Source organism: Pleurodeles waltl, chromosome 12 (genome assembly GCF_031143425.1).
Source record: "Pleurodeles waltl isolate 20211129_DDA chromosome 12, aPleWal1.hap1.20221129, whole genome shotgun sequence".
NCBI classification, from domain to species: domain Eukaryota; kingdom Metazoa; phylum Chordata; class Amphibia; order Caudata; family Salamandridae; genus Pleurodeles; species Pleurodeles waltl.
In genome coordinates, this window is record NC_090451.1 from 508962020 (window position 1) to 508983926 (window position 21907).

Genomic DNA, 21907 nt, shown 5'->3' on the forward strand with positions numbered 1-21907 from the left:
TAAGAGGGGAGATTGGAAGCTGCTATCTACAGAAGCAGCTCCATTACTGACAGTGTTTTCACCCCTCCTCCTAGACCACTTACTCCGGGTGTGATTGCGATGTGGGCGCTCCTGGGTGGCCTTCTGGAATGGAGTGGGACCTGATGGAGGAGTGCCCGGGGCTGCGCCGGTGGGAGGTGGATGGGCCTACCTTTTCTAGGATACACCATTCCCTGCCCTACCTCCAGGAGAGAGTACCTTCAGGCCTGTCGCCTCATCGGACTTGTGCATCCCCTGACCAATGCAGAGTTTCCCTGGATAGACTTTTCTGACATCCCAATGATGCGCCCTGAGATGACGGCTAGAGGAGGGCATACGGCAACGCTTTCCCTGAGCAGATAACCTACTGCCCTAGTGCCATCTCTTGAATTTCCTGTAGCTGAAGGGAACAATTAGAGGCCCTTTGTCTTCCTTGTGCTGGCCCCCCTTTTGTAAGCCCCTATAGCAATCCTGCGGCTTTACCTTACCTTGCCTTCCATTACCAGTGACTGGAGCCACCCTACTCTGTTGAGCTGAGTGGTACTTTTTCTTGGACCACCGGGGTGCGAGGTGGTAGAGCAGTTAAAGTGGTCTCACTTTCCTGTTGGCACCGCCCAGCGGACACGACTCGGGCCACTTGTGGCTTGGACTCATTGCGGGGACAGTGGTCATGATGAAGGCCACGAAAAAAAGACGCTATACTGCCTGCTGAAGGGAATTTGGGCCTCCTGGTATGGTCAGAGGGAAACAACATGATCACCTATTTGGAGAATCTTATCCGATCACAATTTTCCTCAGGGGGCTCTCCCCTTTCTTTGCCCTGGAGAGAGCCCAGTGGGTCCTGGTGCAGCCACTGCCCTGAGGGGCACCGCCGCTGCCCATAGAGGCGTAAATTCTCTTCTACGAAGATCGCGACTATATACTGGCCCAGGCCCGTTGTAAGGGTGAACTCCTAGTAGGCATCAGTAATGTGAAAATATTACCAGATTTCTTTTGTGATGTCCAGAAACGCCGCTCCTCCATTAACAATGCTAAAGCATGCCTCCGCCAGATGGGATTGCAATATTGAATGCTGTTTCCAGCCTGCCTCAGAGTTCTGACACCTTAGGGAACTTGGTTTTTCCAGTCTTCTCAGGAAATCTGGAATTGGATTGATATGCATCCTCAGCCAAGGCCCAATAGAGCGCCTAGACAGCACTGGCGCCGCAGACCTCGGAAGAGGAGAAAGAATGACTTGCGCATGTAGGCAACCCCATTGGGTGAGGAAGTCCAAAGAGAATGTGAATGGGAGTTGGCGGCGTTGGCTTCATTGGGGGGGGCCTCTGAGCGAGGATCGCCAGTGCATGACCCGGAGGAAACGGCTGGGGACTCGGACTCTGATCAGACATCTACTGTTTCAAATGTCTCAAGTACCCAGATGCCCCACGTCACTCCAGGCATAGCTGACAACGTTATATGATAATTTGCTAAGTGGTGCCAAAAGTACCATTTCTGAGTTGTTTACTTGACACTGTTAATTACCCCCAATTGCGGGCTGAATTATGGTGCACATAGCCGCCCCTCTGAGAAGCTGCAGGGTGCTGATGATACAAGATGCTGAATAGGGCTCCGGAGTCGGGAGCTCTCAATGGATTTCCACCCTTACTTTTTCATGCACGTTTTGCAGTATAGCCTGCATTTTATGGTGGTCTGCTTGCTCGTTTGGATGAGAGGCGCTGCCAGACTTGTCCTGGGGGAAGGGAGCTTGTTTGCATGTTCTTGAGTTGGGGATATAGGAGTTTTAGCTGGCTGTGGGACTGCTATTTGCTTTGGTCATTACATGGGTATTGCTGGGGAGGAGGGAGCGAGGAGCCACTATGGCCTAGGTGGGATAATGCCTCATGGCAGCTCCAACACTTTATAAGATCGTTTCCTGGAACCTTAGAGGCATGCACACAATAACTAAAAGATACAGGGTGTTCTCTTTTTTACATAGAAGAGGAGTGCATAGAGCATTCCTTCAAGAAACTCATCTCACCACTAAAGAAGGGCTAGTCCTACAGCGCAGATGGCATTGTCAGGCCTTTATACTTACTATTCTCCCTTTGCCAGGGGTATGCTCATATGAGTGCCGGCAGGAGTCCCCTTCCAACATCTTGAGCATATTGTACATCTTGACGGGAGGTATGTGGTGGTGAGGGGGAGACTTGAAGGTCGAGGCCTGACGTTGGTTAATATTTGTGCACCCAACTCGGACCAGGGCATCTTCCTATCACGGATATCAGGACCTCTGGCACAGTATACCACATTCTACATTGATGAGTGGTGATTTCATTTGTGTGGCTGATACGTCACACCTCCCAACCTCTTGCCAGACTCCAACAGTTAAGATAGCCCAGTTCTTCTCAGACTGGCAACATGAGTAGGGACTCATAGATATGTGGAGGCTCACCCACCCTATCACCCAGGACTACTTTTCTAGTCTTCATAATATTTATGTCCAGCTTGATATTTTTTGTGCTCCCCAAATGTCTACCTTACGGTCTCCTCTACGGAATATTTGGACCGCACAATTTCGGACCATAACCCTCTTCTTCTCCACCTTGATTGGCATTGTCCCAAACCCCTGATTCCCAACTGGCGCAGCAAACCAGGGGCACTGGAGGATCAGGGTTTTCAAGAAAACATCCGACTTAAAATAGAACAGTATTTTGGGGATAATGTACTTAGAATGGGATGCTTTCAAAGTTGTACTGAGAGGCCAGTGCATAGCCACAGGGGTGGGTGTCAGGGGACCCATACTCCGAGAGGTTCAGGTGGCGGAAGATGAACTCCATGACTTTGAGCTTCGGTGACCCAGGTATCGGGAGCTGCAGCAGCCCATACTAGATAAAAGAGAGGAAGTGGTGACCCAGGTTGGACGGGTTCAATGTTTTGATTACAAAGGGTATTTGATCCACACGCATAGTGAGAGGGATCAGACTAGTACACTCTTGGCCTGGCTAGGTAACCCTGCAAAGCGTTGAACCCCCATTATGGAGTTAGAATTGGAAGGGGGGTATCTGAGAATATAGTCAGAATGGAATTAATGCCTGCTTCTACCACAATTATAAACACCTGTATGAGAGCATGGATACCCATGATGTTGAAGAGGTGCAAACTTATCTTGTGCCCCTAGATCTTCGTCTCCTCGCACCAGAGGAGGTGGAGGTGCTTGTTGGGGCTATCACTCAGCAAGAGACAAGAGCTGCACTCAAGGCTATGGCTAGGGTAAAACTCCGGAAACCAACAGGTTCTCTGTGGAATGGTGCATTACTTAATCAGTACCACTGACACCCAAACTAGAAGCATTGTACAATGAAGCCAGATTGTTGTGCTCCCTACTGGCTTCTACCGGGAAGCGGTACTGTAAATTCCATTACTGAAACCAGGGAACCCCCCCCCCCCACACCCCCTACCCACCACAGACTATAAAGCATATCGACCACTCTATATGCTCAATGTCGACTATAAAATTCTTAGTAATTTTTGGGCTACTCGCACTCGACTCCTGCCTTACTTATCCACCCAGAATCAGACCTGGTTTATACCTGGGCAAAATACGGCCCTCAACATTATACACCTTCTACTTAGATCATGAGGATGTTGATCAGGAGAGAGTGGCGATCATCGCTGTTAATATTGTGAAGATTTTTGATAGTCCAGAATGGGAAATACCTCTAAAAGGTGATGGGCCTTGTGTGCCTGGGGGAGGTGTTCTTGGCTTGGGCCAAGTTACTCTATATGAGTCCCACTGATCGGGTTTGAACAAATAAGGTAATATCCCAGAGCTAAAAAGTTGGGCATGGAACACAACAGGTGTGCCCTCTGTTGCTGTTGCTTTTTGCGCTGGCTATGGAGCCCCTGGCAGCCCGAGCGCTCCTGGGAGTCCATTGCCGTGGGGTGAGTGTTGAGGGCACTGGCATGGGATAGCTCAGTATGCTGATGATCTCCTACTGTTCCTAGGTGACACACATGGGGATCTTGAAGGGGCTAAAACCATGTTAGAGGATTTTGGAGGGTTGTCGGGGCTAAGGGTAAACTGGAGGAAGTCCTGTATATTCCCTGCTACACCTGACACAAACCCTCCCAGGAACCTGGCTGACCTACAATGCGCTCCTAGAAGTTTCCCCTACCTAGGGGGTCACAATTTATCATGATTGCACGGATCTCCTGGAAGGTAATGTCGGTAAAGCTTTACAGTCCCTCTAAGCTAACTTAGACTTCTGGAAAACTCTCCCCCTAGCTGTGATAGTTAGAATACCCTTACTAAAGATGATTGCCCTCCTTCGTCTCCTCTACGTTTTTTGGAACACTCCCCATGTGGATACCAAGGTCACTATTTAGGGACTTAGATACATTGGTGGTGACCTTTGTTTAGGGCACTGTTCTTAGCCTTGACCACTCTGCAATGTCTGACACTGGTAAAATGGCTAGTGGCACCAGATTTTGAGACTTATTTGGCGGCTCAGCTCCATTTGTTTGTGCAGTGGTTAGCGGGCTGCCAGAGACCTAACAGAGCCCTTGGCTCATTTGTCCCTAATGAAGATCCTTTTATGGGGGAAACTAAAATTGCCCCGAAATACAGAAGAATTCTGTGTGATGGCTAGATGCTGGGCCCGTTGTTTTACTGGAAACCCATACCAAGATCCCATATGCCTGAGAGATCCTGATCGCAATGTTTCGAGAATAATCGCTTGGTGGTGACTGGATGGGTCTTGGAGAGTGGGGGCCTGCAGGAACCTTGACGATGGGTGAGCTGTTCAGGGAGGGGGCACTGCTTTCCTTTGTGGACTTTAGGGCAGAGTTTGACTACCACTGGGGCACTTCCTTCTACATAGAGCGATCACTGCGAGTATCCGGAAACATTGGCAAATAGGGGCTACTGAACCTTTGACACACAATTGTAGCCGGTATATGGTCTTCTCCTCTGGTGCCCTGAAGTTTGGTTCCTGTGTTTATCGGGCAATTGGAGGTGACTCACAGCACCTACTGGAGAAATTGAAAACCAATTGGGGAGGAAGATCTAGGGAGACCTATACCAAAGGCTGCTTGGGCCTCCATTCTTGGGAGGACCCCTCGGATATCCAGAAACGCTTGCTGTAAGTTGACTAATTTTTATATCTTACAGGGGGCATACCTAGCCCCAGAACGTATTCAGCTGTATTTTCAAATCAAGGATGCGGCCTACCTTAAGTGTGGCAAGGTGGGAGCGGGAGTGCTGCACATGTTGTGGTCCTGCCGACAACTTAGTAGTTACTGGGAAGAGATTACAGGGACCCTGGGGACCATTCTGGAGAAGGAAATCCCGTGCACCCCGGAGCACTGCCTCTTAGGTTGGTTTTCACGTACCTCTAAAAATAAAGCCACTAGTAAATGCCAGGATCTAGCTTTTCTCCGAGCTAAGAAAGAGATCACAAGAAATTGGAAATCACCTGGGGACCCTGTGCATTGAAGTGGCGTAGAGAACTGGAGATGTGGGCGGAGGTGAAAGGGGCATGCTACTGAGGGAAGCTAAATGAGGCATAGGCACCCTTGAAATGGCACAAGCATGGGAAGCGTTGGTGGCAGACCTCAGGAATATTCGCTTAGATGAGGGTGAAGACTCATAGGAGCCAGATTGTACACCTGGGAAGGGCCTCACCTACCTGTGTCAGCTGAGAATATGTACCTGATCTCTCGGCCTTTGTAGACAACTATTGATGTCCGGGATGTGTTCCTTGACCAGATGATATCCATCCACCCAGAAATGGTACAGAAGCACTAGTGTTGATTAATTGTGAATATCACTGAAGCAGATTTTGGGGGGTGGGGTTGGAATGGGTAGTTATGGCACTTAGCGGAAGTAATAACAGAAAACATACCTAATTTGAACTGTGTATATTTGCTAACATGAGTGAAATAACGGATTATACATATTATGGCCAAAATAGATGTATACACTGAAAGTTTGCCTTATAAAAGTGCTAGTTTATGTACTTCATGTTGTACTTGTAAAACTCAATAAAATGTGTTTTTAAAAAAGCTAATGATATTAGATTCTGGAATAATGGGAAACCCATTGATGCCCATTACATGCAGACTATACATTGTTAGTTAATTCAAAAAATTCAGCCAGCGAGTGGTAGAGCCATAGATAGTACATAGTTAACTTCAGGTCCTAGTTGACTTTGAACTCTAGATCGGACTTTACAGTGTGTGTATTTGGATTGTGTTGAAATTATACTTTTTATACGCGTTGGCACCCCTCAATTCAACATCTTAGTTGGTATTCTCTGGTTGTGTCTTCATGATCCTGACATCAGTTTGGGGATCTAAGAGCATAACTTTTCACTCCTTTTTTGTCAAGTATATTGTTGTTCCATTAGCGCATTAATGTAACCTTGGAGGGAATTTCCTCCAGGAATTTGGTAGAAAGATCCACACACATTGTTGCAGTCACAGAAGAACCCACTGTGCAATTGCAAGAAAGGTATGCACCACATCCTACATTTGACTGCAGAAGCAACTTGGTGGAGGGTGCTAACATATCCAGTAGTAGGGCACATGCCTTGACTGCTGCTCAGAATGAGTTCCTCAAGAGAACCTCAATGAAAATTTAGCTAACCGAATCATCTGCCATCTATTACTGGGCCCCTTCCCATTTCCTCTCATTTTTATCAGATTAAAACAACCATTTACTCCAAATAAAATTAGATCTGAGGAGCTCACATCATAATCAGATTTTGCAAGAGGGTGTGTGGAAGACTGCCTTCAAGACCCAGTATGGCTGATTGAGCAATGCCCTGGCTGCTTTTCAGGTTTTGTTAAACAAGTATTGCGGAAGTACTTGAATGTCTTTGTGATCATTTACATCGATCACATTTGGGCTATTCAAATTCCAAATCCCCATATGAAATTATAATTGCAGAAATTAAGAGAAAATTGTCTATATGTCAAGGTGAGCAGATGTGGCTTCCAAATCACATTGGTTGAATTATTAGGGTTTTATATTAACTCCTTTGGAATACTAATGGATTGCAAAAGATACATGCAGTGTGGATTGACTGACACCCAAATTGGTCAAAGATATATACAGGCATTTCTAGGTCTATCAGTGTTTCTTAAAAAGATTTTTCAGCATTGGTAACTCCAATGACTCTTCTTTTAAATATTGGAGTGCTGTGAAAATGGGCCTCAAAGACTTTTAAAACCCCAGAGTTTACAGCCGCCTTTTGTTGTTGAAGCATAAGCTTCAGACTTCAGAACTTCATCCAGTGACCTTCCATTGCAGGAAAGTAAAACAAACTCTTTACGAAGCAGAACATTGACTTGCCTACCATAGACTTGCAAATCACTTCTTTGCCTTAGTGTCATAACAGCGATTTAGCATGTTATCCACGGATTTAAAAAAACGATAAACCCTGTCAAACATCAGCTTACGTGCCCCTCGTCAACGAAACCTATTGAGGATTATGTTTATTGATTTGTAACAGGTTGAATGCAGTAGGTTACCAGTTTCCACCTTCTATACGTATCCATCCAGTGTATCATATTATGTCTCTGGTCAGGAAAGCCCTATCCTATAGTTACAATGTTTATGTTTATGTCACCAGTACCTGTTCTGTGAGAAAAAAAGTAATGAGATTGAAGAAATGTTGATTCTTGTTTGTGTAAGGGCCAGGTGTGGTATCTTGTGAACTGCTGTGGTTTGGGTTAACTGAATACAACCGGGAACTGGCCGCCAGCATGCACACCCATCATATGGAATGTTGATTTGATCATCAATATCCTCATAAACCTTGGTGTCGAGAATAATAGTAATCAGTAATGAAGGTACTGGAAGGAATCTGCCTTGAACCGGTTGGAGCCCTTTGCCGCATTGCTTCCATCTAAGACTCTATCTGAGACACTATATCCCCTCTTCAAGACTGCCGTCCGCCAAGGTACCGCCGCTGAATGACCGCACCGCGGTCAAAAGACCGCGGCGGCCATTCAGACATTTCCTCTGGGCCGGCGGGCGCTCTCCAAAAGCGCGCCCACCGGCCCAGAGGAAATGCCCCTGCAACGAGGACGCCGGCTCAGAATTGAGCCGGCGTAGTTGCAGGGGTGCGACGGGTGCAGTTGCACCCGTCGCGTATTTCAGTGTCTGCTTAGCAGACACTGAAATACTTTGCGGGGCCCTCTTACGGGGGCCCCTGCAGTGCCCATGCCATGGGCATGGGCACTGCAGGGGCCCCCAGGGGCCCCGCGGCACCCCCTACCGCCATCCTGTTCCTGGCGGGAGACCCACCAGGAACAGGATGGCGGTAGGGGGTGTCAGAATCCCCATGGCTGCGGAGCGCGCTCCGCAGCCATGGAGGATTCACAAGGGCAGTGGTAAACCGGCGGGAGACCGCCGGTTTACCCTTTCTGGCCGCGGCTGAACCGCCGCGGTCAGAATGCCCTCGGGAGCACCGCCAGCCTGTTGGCGGTGCTCCCGTGGTCGGTGACCCTGGCGGTCACCGGCCGCCAGGGTCAGAATGACCCCCTGAATCTCCAACGTTGCCTTTGGCCTCTTCGGGCTCACCGGGTCAGCAGGTCTCTTTGGTGGCTGCTGCCTGTGCCAGAGACCGAGGATCATGGTGTGGTTGAGTGGGCCAGGAAGCAGGTTTCGTACATGCTGTGTGGAAAGTTAGATGATGGGTAAGAATATGTCCTGAGTTGTTGGAACAGCAAGATCTGAAAGTTCTTGTGGAATGTGGTGGTCATCTTGCATTTCACAAGTTCTCGGTCCTCTCAAGATTTTGTGCTCATCTTGCGAAGGGCCCCTGCATAATAAGAGAATTGAAAATTCAACAAAGCACTTGTTTAGAGCCATTAAGCTTGTGTTTAAAAAAATTTGTGCCCCATTTTCATTTAGGGCGTCTTGTTCACATTAATCAGACCTCATCTTTTCCATCAGTTGCAGGGTAAATTTAATTGCAGGGCAATCTCAACCGTATGTCAATGTAGCTTCCTGTTAAGTGGGATTTGCACAAATGATTCCTATGTGCATATTAATCTTACATGGACAGAGGTGATAAAAGATATCCCAACGACCGTTCCCTAATCTCCTCCCTTGCATTTTAGTGCAGTTTGTAGTCTCGCTCCTGTTGCACCCACGTGAGAAAGGTGCGATTTTTACACCCTGACCCATGTAAAAATCTGGACTCTGACATAAACACAACATTTTGTTTTGGATCATCCTTCGTATCACGATCTGCTTTTCCCTGTCCAAGTACGATTTTTTCCTTCTCATTCCACCAGGGCCGGGGTTGCTTCCACAGCTTTTTACAAGGGTCTCAGGTTGCCGAAATCGGTTGTGCGGTGCATGTGTACTTTTGAAATCAGTACTGCCTCATGTCTGAGGAATGCAGTGCCGCCAGGTTCTTTTCTTAGTGAACTCGCACCACTTAGTTCCACCTCAGAGGAAGGTACTGCTTTGTGACTCATTCCTAATTTGAGGATTTTGCAGAAAGATGTATCCGTCAGTAGGATAAATTACTTACCTGCGGTAACAATAGTTCTGATGTATACATAATCTCCCAGCAGATTTTCAACCACCTTCCGTCCTCCCTGATGAACTACTGTTGTGAATAATCAGACCCCAAAGTATCCAAACTTGTCATGCCCTGTATTTGTCGCTATCATAGCTTTCTCTGTACATTTGTATACAGTGTGAGAACAAACTAGGAACCATCACAAACATGCTGGTTGGTGCCTGATATACTCTGATATCAGAGGTGGAGCCGCAGCTGGAGTATGTGTGGGGCTACCTAGCACCAGTCTGAAACCTGGAAGGAGTATTTTTAAGGTGAAAAATTTGTGGGAGACTTATATATTTTATAGAAATACCCTTGTTGAAGGTAAGTAACGTTTTCTTTCAGTATTTCTAATTTTCACTTTTTTGCTAAGTAAGCATGTTCTATAGACATAGGCCATGAGAGCTGTTATTGAGAACTCACCCTAAATTCAAAGTACCATGATGAGAATATCAGCTTTCACACTGACTTTCAAGGGGGAGCTTTATTGACCTGGAATTGTAAGGCTACAGATCAAAACATTACAGTGAAGATTAGTACTAGATCTCTATGTAGGTGTGAAGATGAACTTCTAGGTATGAGTAGAGACAGTTGGCCTTCCAGGACTGGATATGCAGAGAGCAAATGATTCTGCACTAAATGTGAGTTTTAGGTGTAACCTAGCAGAAATGAAGATGATGGCCCATGGCCTTGTGTGGCGTATTCATTTATTACTTTTCCATTCTCCACGCTTACCTAAGTGAAAGTGAAAGTAGATACAGCTGGAGTGTTAGTGGACATAGGAGCGGTTGGCTGATGTCAGTGGGGAGGAAGCATTTTCAGAGCAAAAGTGTGCATGAAACAGAATCATTACTCTGCCAAATGTAACTGAATATGATTACGTTTCCAAAATTTCAGGGTGTTTCAGTAAGGACCAGGTGTACATGGATGGGATTCTACGACTCCTGCGACACAGACAAACTATCGACTTCCAAATGCTGGTGGCACTGGGAAAGGTAACTGACTTTATACTGCCCTTAACCTTAATATAATCCAATTAAGCTCCATCTCATCCCCTTGATTTTTACCATTCTTTGGGACTGTCTTCTGACTACAAGTCCCCATATAGGAACTTGAATTTTTAGAACAGACCCAATGTATTACCACTCAATGGGAAATCTGGATACTGTATTGCTCCCACACATTGTTACCCCCAAAGGGACACCTTTATATTCTCAATATATCCATTGTATCCCATGTGGTGGGTCAGGCCGGTAATTCAACACATTTTCTTACTATACCATCCACTCGATGCTTTAGTACTCGTGATGTCTTTGTAAAACAAATTCCCTTTTTCAACACCGCCTCTCCCTGTGGTATCATTCAATAGTAAACCTTCCTGCTTCAGCATCTTGAATGTTACTAGTGACATCTCTTTACCCCATCAGGTCTTAATATGACTTCTCTTGAACCTTTATTACATCATACTACCTCCTGATTAAGTACATGTTTCTTGCTTCTCTCATAGGGTTTTGTGGCATTGGACTACTTTTATAAGCTAAAAGACATAAAATACTGTATTTTCCGGCGTATAAGATGACTTTTTAACCCCTGAAAATCTGCTCAAAAGTCGAGGGTCGTCTTATACGCCGGTATACGGCGTGCTGATACTTCAAGGATATGCGCCCTGTAGCTGAGCCACCGTGCGCTGCATTTGGAAATCGATTCCAAGCGTACGATGGGTTCCGCATCCCACAAGATTCAGTTACTTGTGGACACGGAGCTGATCGGTCGCGCCCAAGTTGAGCTGTTCTTACTGTGTGCCACAATCCTCGCTGGCAGTTGTCTGGACAGGCGCGAGTCCCTGCGTGTGCCCCAGGCTATTCCAAGCGTGCGATTACCATAGCAACGACATTTGTTTTCTGTTTCTTTCTTCTCGCGCATGGCATGTATTAGGAGATTAGCATATAGAAACAGCCATTTTGGATTGGTATCTAACAATATTATTTTTTTTAAATTGTATTTTGACCGCATTTAACTTTGGTTGTACTGTAGTTTCTACAATCTTACATGTAATATTCATTCTCCGTGATTGGCTGGTTGTTGTATACTGGGATTGGTGATTCTGAGGGAAGGCAGTCTATCTGGTGAGCAGATACATGTGGTGGTGAATACAGTACAGCACAGCACCAGTACCAGTATCTGTACTGGGTCATACAGTACAGCACCAGTACATACAGTACAGTATACAAATGGCTAACAGTCAAGACCCCATCATGGCTCCACCAGCAAGAAGAAAGAAATATGAAGCCGGTTTCAAACTTAAAGTTGTAAACTTTGCCATGGAACACAATAACTGTGCTGATGCAAGACAATATGGAGTAAAAGAAAAGATGGTTCGGGACTGGAAAACAAATGAAAAAGCATTAAAGAGTATGACAAGAGGTAAGTGTGCATTAAGAAGAGGCACCCCACATTGGCCAGAACTCGAAAGACATGTAGCAGACATGGTGAATGAGCATCGCCAAAGCAGTTATATAGTGACACGAAATCAAATACGTTTGTTTGCACTTCAGTGGGCCAAATCTAACCCAGATCACAGCAACAGATTTAAGGCCACTGTATCCTGGTGTACTAGATTTTTCAAAATGCACAGGTACTGAGGCAAAAGACGAAAATTGCACAAAAATGACCTGCAGATCTTGATGCCAAAGTAAATAGTTTCCATCGATACATAATACAACAGCGCAATAAACATGGCTATGCGTTAAGTAGTATTGGAGATATGGATGAAACTCCAATGAATTTTGATATGGTTGGAAATAAAAATGTCAAAACAGGACACAAGAAGTCCAGTTTTACAGTGGTACTAGCATGCACAGCTGATGGTGCCAAACTGAGACCAATGATTATTTTTAAAAGAAAAACAATGGCAAAACTCAAGTTTCCTGTTGGTTGTTTTGTACATGTACATGAAAAAGGCTGGATGGATGAAGAAGGGGTAACGCTATGGCTTGGTAATGTATGGAGCAGGCGACCAGGAGGACTTATTCAAAAACATAGTCTACTGCTGTGGGATATGTTCAGGGCTCATTTAACCCCCAGCACCAAGCAAAGGCTGGCAAGAATAAACACAGATGCAGCGGTTATTCCTGCAGGATTGACATCGTTGGTACAGCCACTGGATGTGTGCCTAAACAAGCCATTTAAAGATCCCATTTGAGAACAGTGGAATGAGTGGATGGTTAGCGGCGAAAAGTCATTCACAAAAGGAGGAAACATGCGTGCTCCACAGTTGGATGTTTTGTGCAAGTTTGTCATAAAAGCCTTGATTGAAATTGATGCAGAAACAGTAATCAAGTCTTTCAAGAAGTGTGGCATATCAAATTCATTAGATGGTATGGAGGACGACTACTTGTGGCAAGATGAAGAGAAAGCCGAAGCTGAGACCACACCATCTGATACGGAATTAGATCCATACGATGACTGCCTTACAAATGTACCACAAGATATCATTGATTTACTTATGATATCAGATGACGAACAGGAGGATTTTAAAGGCTTTTAAATGGAAACTGTCACACCAGCAAATCCTGTAAAAATAGCTTGGAGTTATGATGGGCGTTGCTGACTCACCAGGGACTTGCCCGGCACTTGCTCTCTCTCTCTCTCTCTCTCTCTCTATTGTTTGTTATCTTCCTCCTATCATCATCAGTTCCAGTTTGGTTGACAGCTTAGAAAACAAACAGCATGGCAGTTCCCATGGGTTTATTGTCTTATCCTTCCTCTCAGCTTTAGAGTGAATTAGGAAAAGTTTAATCCACTTGCACTGTTTTATGTTTACATGTTTGATGACAAACAGCCTTATGTTTATAAGTGACAGTTTTCCTACTAAGTGCCTGCATGTCATAAGCATTTGAATTAAAATTACCATATTAAAATCAAATCTGATGTTTTTTAATTTTTATTTGGTGTGCGTTGGAAGAGGGGTAGTCTTATACGGCGAGAATAGCCCAAACCCTGTATTTTAACAAGAAAAGTAGGGGGTCGTCTTATACGCCCAGTCGTCTTATACGCCAGAAAATATGGTAGTAACTACAGAGACCGGGAAAGACTTTCATCCCTCATGATTATTTATTGATTAGTGGAATATTGAATTCCCAATGTACACCCACCATAAACTGTATTAGAGCTTATTTCGTTTTGCTCAATTTGTTTAATACACTTTGGATAGTTAAACTTAAGAAAACTTTTTTGGATTCTGATAGCAATAAACATATATATACGTGTGTGTGTTTATGTGTATGTATATGTTGGAAAGAGGATTATTGGTAAGGCCAGGTAAGTACCTACACTTAGAAATAGGCCACTAAACTCCACGTAGGTCCAGTTAGGTCTCAATAAATTAAACCCAGCTCAACCCTCGGTAGCTGGGCAACGAGCGACAAGGCTTAACTTAGGAGACAAGTGTGTGAAGCATTTAAAAATGGAAAAAGAGTAAATAAGTAAATAAAAATCCAATTTATAAAAGTAGATTATATTTTTATCTTTAAAATTACCACAAAACGATTAAAATCGGATAAGGGGAACAGGAGACATGAATTTTTAAAGAATTAATGTTTTCTAGCGCATAGAAGCAACTAGTGCTCAAAGGGTTAAAAAACAAGTCACACTGGACAGGGAAAAAGTCCAGAGTTCAGGCCACCCACAAGGTAACACTGTTACACTAACTTTCTGAAGTGTTTCTTGATTAAGGAAAGTGGTCCACAGCACCAGCCAAGGGTTCAGATGCTCTAGTTTGTCTCTTTCGGTACTACTCCCACAATGCACCTCTTCAACTTATGGAGTTGCTTCAAACATCTCCAAACTTCTGGATCTTCTTCCAGATGTCCTTTTTGGGTCCTTGAAGAGTCCACAGCCTGATCCAAGGTTCCAGAAGCTCTGAGTTGCTCTTTGGGAATTGGGACTACAATTCCCAGAATGCACCTGGTCAGAATCCTCAAATGGCTACTGGACGCTGGTCAGCTGGGCTATGCTTGCAGGACTTGATGCTGGGGACTCTGTGCAGCTCCTTTGTGCCTGTAGCAAACAGGAAGACCCTTCTTGAAGCAGTAGAATACAGGCAAAGCCCTTTTAGTGGTGAAGCCCAAGTGTGCAGCAGGTGCAGTATTTCAGAGTGCAGAGTCCAGGTGCAGGTCAGGTGTCCAGCAGGGCAGTCCCCCTTCTTTGTCTTGTTCCTTGTAGGGATCTGAGGTGTGGGTGCAGCTCTGCCATATTTATCCTTGCTCCTGGGTGGAAAGCAGGTTGGTCATGGTTTTCCAGTCACAGGCAGGCTTCTTCCCCCTTTGATGACCACTTCCTGGGAAGTGTGGCAAAAATCAATCCCAGGGAGCTCCATTCTTCAAAAATCCAACATGGCTGAAATTGATTTTTGGAGTTTAGATTTGGCTAAGCCCACCCACTGGGGTGGCTAAACATCCTAAACACACCCCTCTCCTGCCTTCTCCTAATCTAATCAAGAGGGCACCTAATTGTCTGGGGTTGCAGGATGTGAGGGAGGTCCTGAGCTGCTCCAAATGTCCTTCCCTGCCTTTGAGGACCAGTTAGGCCGCTCTCCCCCCATCCTGCTTCACCATCTGCTAAGGCAGATCTCCTCTCCCAAGCACATCCTTTGTGTTCAGCCCAGGCCACTTCACACCTCATCAAGGCAGCCTGGGAAGGGGCCAATCAGAGAAGGGCACTACAGAGCTGATGTTGGCAACTTTCAGGTAGAGTTTTAAAATCTCTTTACCTGAACTAGTTATATTAAATCTAACAACTGCAAGTTGTGGGATTTAGTATAACAAATAATGTGATACCAAACTCAAGGTATCTGGCACTTAAGGGGACTTTGTTAATAAAAATTTAGCCTATGGAGGCCATTCACTACAGTGAGTGAAAAATGAATGTGGCTATTTTACCTCACCAGGGCTCATAAAACAATTTTTAGAAGGTCCCTTCTTATAGTTACATGGCAACCAACCCTAGGGGCACATAGGACACACCTTAGGGGGGGACTTATGTGTACAAATAAGGTTGTTTAAGACTTTCAAATTTGCATGTAACTTTAGTTTAAAAGCAGCCACCAAGGCAGGCCTGCCTTTAAAATGACACTGGGCACCTCAGGAGTGCACTTATGCACCAGCGGACCTAGGCATCCCCGGGGTTGAAATCGGACTCTGTTCTTCCTCCCTCCTGCCCCCCATCTGGACCTGGACCACCTGGGGTTGATGGGGGTATAAGAAATAAGCGCCGGAAACAAAGCTAGTTTAAAAAAAAAAATTGGCAGAGGATCCATGGATCCTCCCTGGATCTGCGGAAAACTTACAAAAATATAAAATAAACGTTTATGGACCCCAAGGTAGGTCCTGTGGTACCCCATAACAAGGCCTAGGGTATCAGGAGGGTATTCCTACCTTGCCCTCTTATGTTTTTTTGGTGTTTTCTCTTCGGACTGGGCCAAGTCTGAGTCCCAAGAGGAATGCTCCCACTTCCTGGTTGAAGTGGTGCAAGCTTATCAGATCTCATTTTGAGATCTGTTGGATCCGCGGACCCTCTGCGTCTCTAGACATACATAAATCTTTCTTTTTTCTTTAATAACCTTAAAACAACTGAAAAGATTTACACCAGATTCTGGACCAAGATCTATCTTTCTGCCAAATTTGGTGTAATTCCGTTCAGTGGTTTGAGCTGTGGTTGTGTTCAACATCCCTATGGGAAAAATCATTTGGAAAATGTGTTTTGGGACCCCTCCCTTTTTCTTGGCCCTTGCTTGATGAACCACCCTAAAACTTTCCAGACAGCAGTTGAATTGACTGGCACACTAGTTTTGAAAGTTTTGTGAAGATTTGTGAATCGGCACCAAAGTTATTAGCAAAACAAAAAACGTTTTTCTTTTGGAAACTAGGTCCTAACTATACCTACTGGTGACCACCAGTAGGTAATATATAATTAGTTATTGTTTTGAAATGCACAGCTTCAGGCTGTATTATCATTAATCTCTGTACCTAGTACGGCATGAGGTCCACAAGTCTAATTCAAAATTTATTCAAACATGCATCCATCCAGGCTAAAAACAAATCTCATCTAGTGACAAGGCAAATGTCACTTTTGTGCTGTCCTAAAGCAGTCCAGCTTATAAGTCTGCATTTGTGGACACCATTTTTTGCTCCTTGTTTGGGCTGGAGCAACCCAGCACTCCAGGTTGCAAGTAAAGATGCATGGAGGCCCAAAAACCCTCCTGCCACAATACCTGAAAAAGTAGGGCAGAAAAAGGTATCCGTTGTTTTGTTGCAGAAGGCTGCCAAGCCTACTTTCTGGGCACTGCATCTATCATTCAAGTCATTTACATTTTTCGTTTTGTCAACAATAGTAATCAGGAGTTTCCTAACAGCTGCCAGTACATAGTTGAGCAAAGCAGTTCTGGGCAAATTTCAACTTCCCGTCTTTCTGATCTGTTATATCACCCTGGGCAGTTTTACTGATAAGTCCAAAATCGCCAGGTATTGCTAACCCAAGTGGAAGACCCTGACTGTTGGGTCTACCCACAGCTAACCCATCTACCAATGTTAATATTAATGTTTTGTTTATTCAGTATGACTGGAATATAGAATAGGCAGTTAAAAAAATTAATCAGTTTATGTCTTGAGTTCATTGATATTTCATCTATGAACTGCAACAGCGCCAGACGTCCTATTTTATTAAAACACCTAGATCCTCCCCACTATTTGTGAGCTGGGTGCCCTTTGTTCATGGAGGTCTCTAAGAAATAGTGTGTGTCAATTAGAGACCTGTGTCAGGTGTGGATTCTTATTAAAATAATCAGGGGGTGGGGTTAGGTTGCTACTGAGATTTTTAACAAACTAAAGTATGGCACCTGGGTACATAGATAAAATAATATGTCTAGTGAAGGAGATGCCCCTGGTTAAGTGAAACTTACGTTGTCAGTATGCTAAGAGCTCCATTGTTATAGCAAACAGAAGCAGGGAGAGTGAGGAGGAGCCTTGTTGAGATTCCCTCTCTAATACAAATTGAACATACATGGAATCATTGTCCTATCCCTATCCCTATGGTAACCATAAGCAGCGTGACCAGTTTAATAATGTATCTGTCCGGCCATATTCAGTCTAGTACTGTTATTATGTACACCTGTTCAAAGAAATCAGAGGTGTTCTCTGCATTTCGAAAAACAGTGCTTCCTGCTCTGGTCTAGTTTGGTGGAGGATAGAGAAAATGGCCCTTAGATTATGTTATTTATTTCTACCATGTACAAATCTGGCCTTTCTTGGTAGCACTGGTCCACTCATTAATGGGGTGAGTCTCTTTGTTATTACTCTCGCAAGGATCTTCATTGTCCACGTTAAGCAACAATTGTGGCCTATATGCCTGACAGTCCTCTTCATCCTTCCTAGTTTTTAGAAGGGCTATGACTATTACTATTCTCGTGGATGTTGGTAGAATCTCGGTCTTCAGTGCCTCTGTGCACATTTTGAATAAAAGTGGCACTCTCAAGTCTTTATATTCTTTATAAAACTCGGTGTAAGGTCATAAAGAGCTAAACTCTTGATGGCTGTGCTAATTTCTTCACGATTAAGGGGTTCCAGTAATATCTCTCTATGTGCACCTTCCACCCATGCTAACCCTATTTCAGCAAGGCAACTGTTTATAGTATTGCAGTCAGAGGTCCCTTTAGCCCTGTATAAGTGTATGTAAAACCTAAGAATTTTTTGCAATATCTAATCTGGAGCAAGTCTGGTAATCTTATGCCATTCATATAGCAGTTACATCGTTTTTTCTACCTCCCACAGGGTCGAAACTCCCACGCCAACATCCTGTTTGGCCTTTCCCCTTCTCCATATCTACAAGCTTGTGCATGTTTACCAACAAATTTAATCTTCCGCTCAGTTGTTCTTAGTTTAACAAAGCTATTACTTTTAGATGTTTAATCCTGTTGTTTTTCTAGTGACAGCAGTTGTTTCTCTTGATGTTTCAGCTGTGTTATTTTAGATTTCAGGAACCCTTTATGATTAGCTATATGTATACCTCTAATATACACAGTTGAACCAATATTTGTTTGAAACAAAAAACTCTTCAGTTGAGGACCTTATCTCCTCTCAGAACGCTGTATCCAGTAGTGCATTGGGTGGGCATCTACAGGAGCAGTATATCAGTGAACAAAAAGGGATCTCCAACATCAAAAGGACTGGAGAACTGTCTGATAATGTTCTGGGTAAGTATATTGGAGGTGCAGTTAACTGAGCAGAAGCCCTTGATACTAGACTGAGCAGGAGTGAGTGTCATGAACTGAAGAATAAAGGGAGTAGTCCATTTTCTTGGCCTTCATGCATCTACAAGTTCTAACATGTCCATGATTTGTAATAGTGAATCACTGCCCTAGGTGGACATGTGTCACGCACGTTAGCTCTGTCTAGGTCCTTGGCCACACCAACAGTTCACCTCGGGGGGTTCTGGGGCATCTGGGTGCAGAGGTATGTTACTGCATCAGATGTCCCACTCACTTCAATGGAGAGCGGTCTGGTCAGAAACAGGCTGCAAGCGGGGACTGTGCGGGCAGGATGGGAAAACCCACTGGGTGGGGTTCAACCCTTGAGATCCTCAGGCACGTAGGACCGCTTGTCCTCGGGCTGTGGCACTCAGGTGCAATGGTGTCTTTTGGCGTTGGTTTCCGGTGCAGGGGGTAGTTGTGGTTGAAGGGAGCCTGCAGAGAGGCTGTAGGTGATGTTGTGAAGTCCACTGGTGGCAACCCCAAGGTGCACTTTGACTCTGGAGGGCCTGGGGACCATGCTGGTTCAGTTGGTCCACTTAAACTCAGGTTTGGGTGCTGTCCAGTGTTGGTTTTTGGCAGTTCAGAGTCCTTGTGATTCTTCCTTGGAAGCAGCGGGATGCAGGGAAGCAGCTCTGCTACCCCCAGGAGATCCTGGTTACTTCTCGAAGTGCTGTCAGTCCACCCAGGCTGTTGGAAGCAGAACAGCTGCTGGATAAGTTGTCTTTGGTGCAATTGTCGAGGACAGCAGGCAGGCCAGCAGGGTTTGGGGCCAAGTCAGTTGCTTCTCCTCAGTTTTTCCTTTTTGCAGATCTTCAGGTCCTCCTTCTGTAGTCCACCAGATCTGAGGTCCTATGCGGAAGAGACCATGCGCCACCTATGAACGTAGCTGCCATTCGTGATCCACCAGGAGTCGATGGCTGAGCTCTCTGCCCAGGTATTCAATGATCCCGCCAGCTGGTTCACCACCAGGAAAAGTCTGTGGTGGTCTAGCCATTTCCAGAGGCACAAGGCCTCCTGGCACAGAATTCGTGACCCCACCCTACCCTGTTTTTTGCAGTACCACATAGAGGTGTTGTTGTCCGAGACCACCTGTATCAGTCTTCTCTTGAGTGGAAGGAAAGCTTTCAATGCCAAGCGGACAGCCCTCGGCCCCTGAAGACGGGACTCCGCTGGAGATCAGAGGACTCTGATCTCCACCTCTGCCCGATGGCTACCCCAACCCAGAAGCGATGCATTGGTTACCACTTTCAGCTCTTGGTGGGGAAGGGAGAAGGGTTTGCCACTGACCCAACTGTGGTTCAGTAAATACCACTGCAGATCTTTTGCAGTTTCCTTTGAAATCTGAACGTGGTTGGAGAGATCCCCTTGATGTTGGGCCCACTGCAACTTTGGATCTCACTGCAGAGCCTAGATATCCCATATGGCACGCTCTTACAGCAGGATGAAGGGGGACATCAGTCCCAGTAGCTTCAGACACAGCCTCATAGAAATCCAGGGCTAAGGCTGAAAGATCAGGACCATAGCTTGCATGTCCTGGACTCTATTTTCTGGAGGAAAGGCACATAACAGAACTGTTTTCAGAATGGCTCTGATGAAGAAGAGTGTCTGAGAAGGAGTCAGGCACACAGCTGTCTGATGTGATCGCTTGCCAGCCTGGTAAAAGTCAGAAGATTCTGCCACCCACCCACAGTACTCTAAAGGTATGCTAAAGAGGTTTGGCATGTGTGTCTGCAGGGGGCGGTAGGATGGGAAGCATGCTGGCCTTGGCTGTGGGGTCAGGAAACTACTGGGTGCTGAATGGGGGTTGGACAGGTTGGGGGAGGAAGAGGCACCCCAAGCGGATTCAGTCGTGACAGTGGTTGAGGTTAGACCAGTGTTGAGTTTTCGTCGGGTAGAACAAATGGAGCCGCTTCTTCAAGCAGCAAAGTTGGGATCAGCATCAATGTACCCGGGCCAACATGGGTTGTGGCACTAGCAATGTGTAGGAAACTGGGTTCTGGTTGCAGAAGCCCCCCCACTTTTTGCCTAGCTTGTGATGCAACTTTGACTGAAGTGCACTGGATCAGCCCCAGTGTTCCTTTCCCAAAACAAGACACCTGGTCACTTAATCCCCAGTTGGCCAAGCCCTTTAGTACCTCTGTAAGTCCCAAGTAAATGGTGCCTCTGGTACCTATCGCAGGGGTACTAAAGAGAATCCCCCTAGAGCTGCAGCACAGCTTGTACCACTCTAAGGGACCAATGACCAAACTCATACAGGCTGCCACTGCAGGCTGTATGACAAGGTGCTTCAAAAAGTGAAAATACAACACTGCCTGTAATACTTGTAAGTCACCCCCATTTGCAGGCCTTACAGCCTTAAGGCAGGATGCATTATATTACAGGTAAGGGCATATCTGCATGAGCAAATATGCCCCTACTATGTCTTTGTTGATTCTTAGACATAGTAAGTGAACAGGGAAGCAGTTTTAAACACTTGTGCTGGGCACTGGTCAATACGAGTTCCCCAGCTACATGATGGCTTCACTGAAAATAGGGATGTTTGGTATCAAACATCTCATATTAGTAAACCTTCACTGTTTTCAGTGATGCATTTATTAATACATTCACCACGATGGCCCCTTAGAGATGCTCCCTGAAAACCTAGCAACTGCCTGTGTGCGGACTGACTAGGTTTAACTAGCCTGTCACCACCAGACAAGTTTCTGACCCCCAAGGGTGAAAGCCTCTGTTCTCGGGCAGTCAGGAACAAAGCCTGCACTGGCAGGGGTGATAACATATCCTTCCCAACAGGACGACCTGCAGATTTGCAATCTAAGGCAGAGGAGCTTCAAAGAAGCTCACCGTCCGTGGTAAGCAGATTAGGCTTCCCTCAGACAGAAGAAGCTGCCCCCCCTGCCCCAGGGCCCATTTGGCACCTGGACAGGCAGGAAAACTAGCTATGCAGGAGACGTGTTGCATTTGCAGGCTGGATACACCTCTAGGGTTTCCAGCCTGAAATGAAAACCTTAGGAATCCCACCTTCTTG

At 45.6% G+C, this 21907-nt stretch overlaps 1 protein-coding gene across 3 annotated transcripts in view; it reads left to right on the forward strand.

Moving 5' to 3' along the window:
• MATCAP1 (microtubule associated tyrosine carboxypeptidase 1) overlaps positions 1 to 21907 on the forward strand; it is a 275124-nt gene that overhangs the window by 186005 nt on the left and 67212 nt on the right. For all 3 annotated transcript variants that reach the window (XM_069217307.1, XM_069217308.1, XM_069217306.1), the window contains exon 6: positions 10476 to 10573. In XM_069217307.1, the coding sequence (XP_069073408.1) occupies positions 10476 to 10573 (98 nt within the window). The remainder of the gene's footprint in view (positions 1 to 10475; positions 10574 to 21907) is intronic.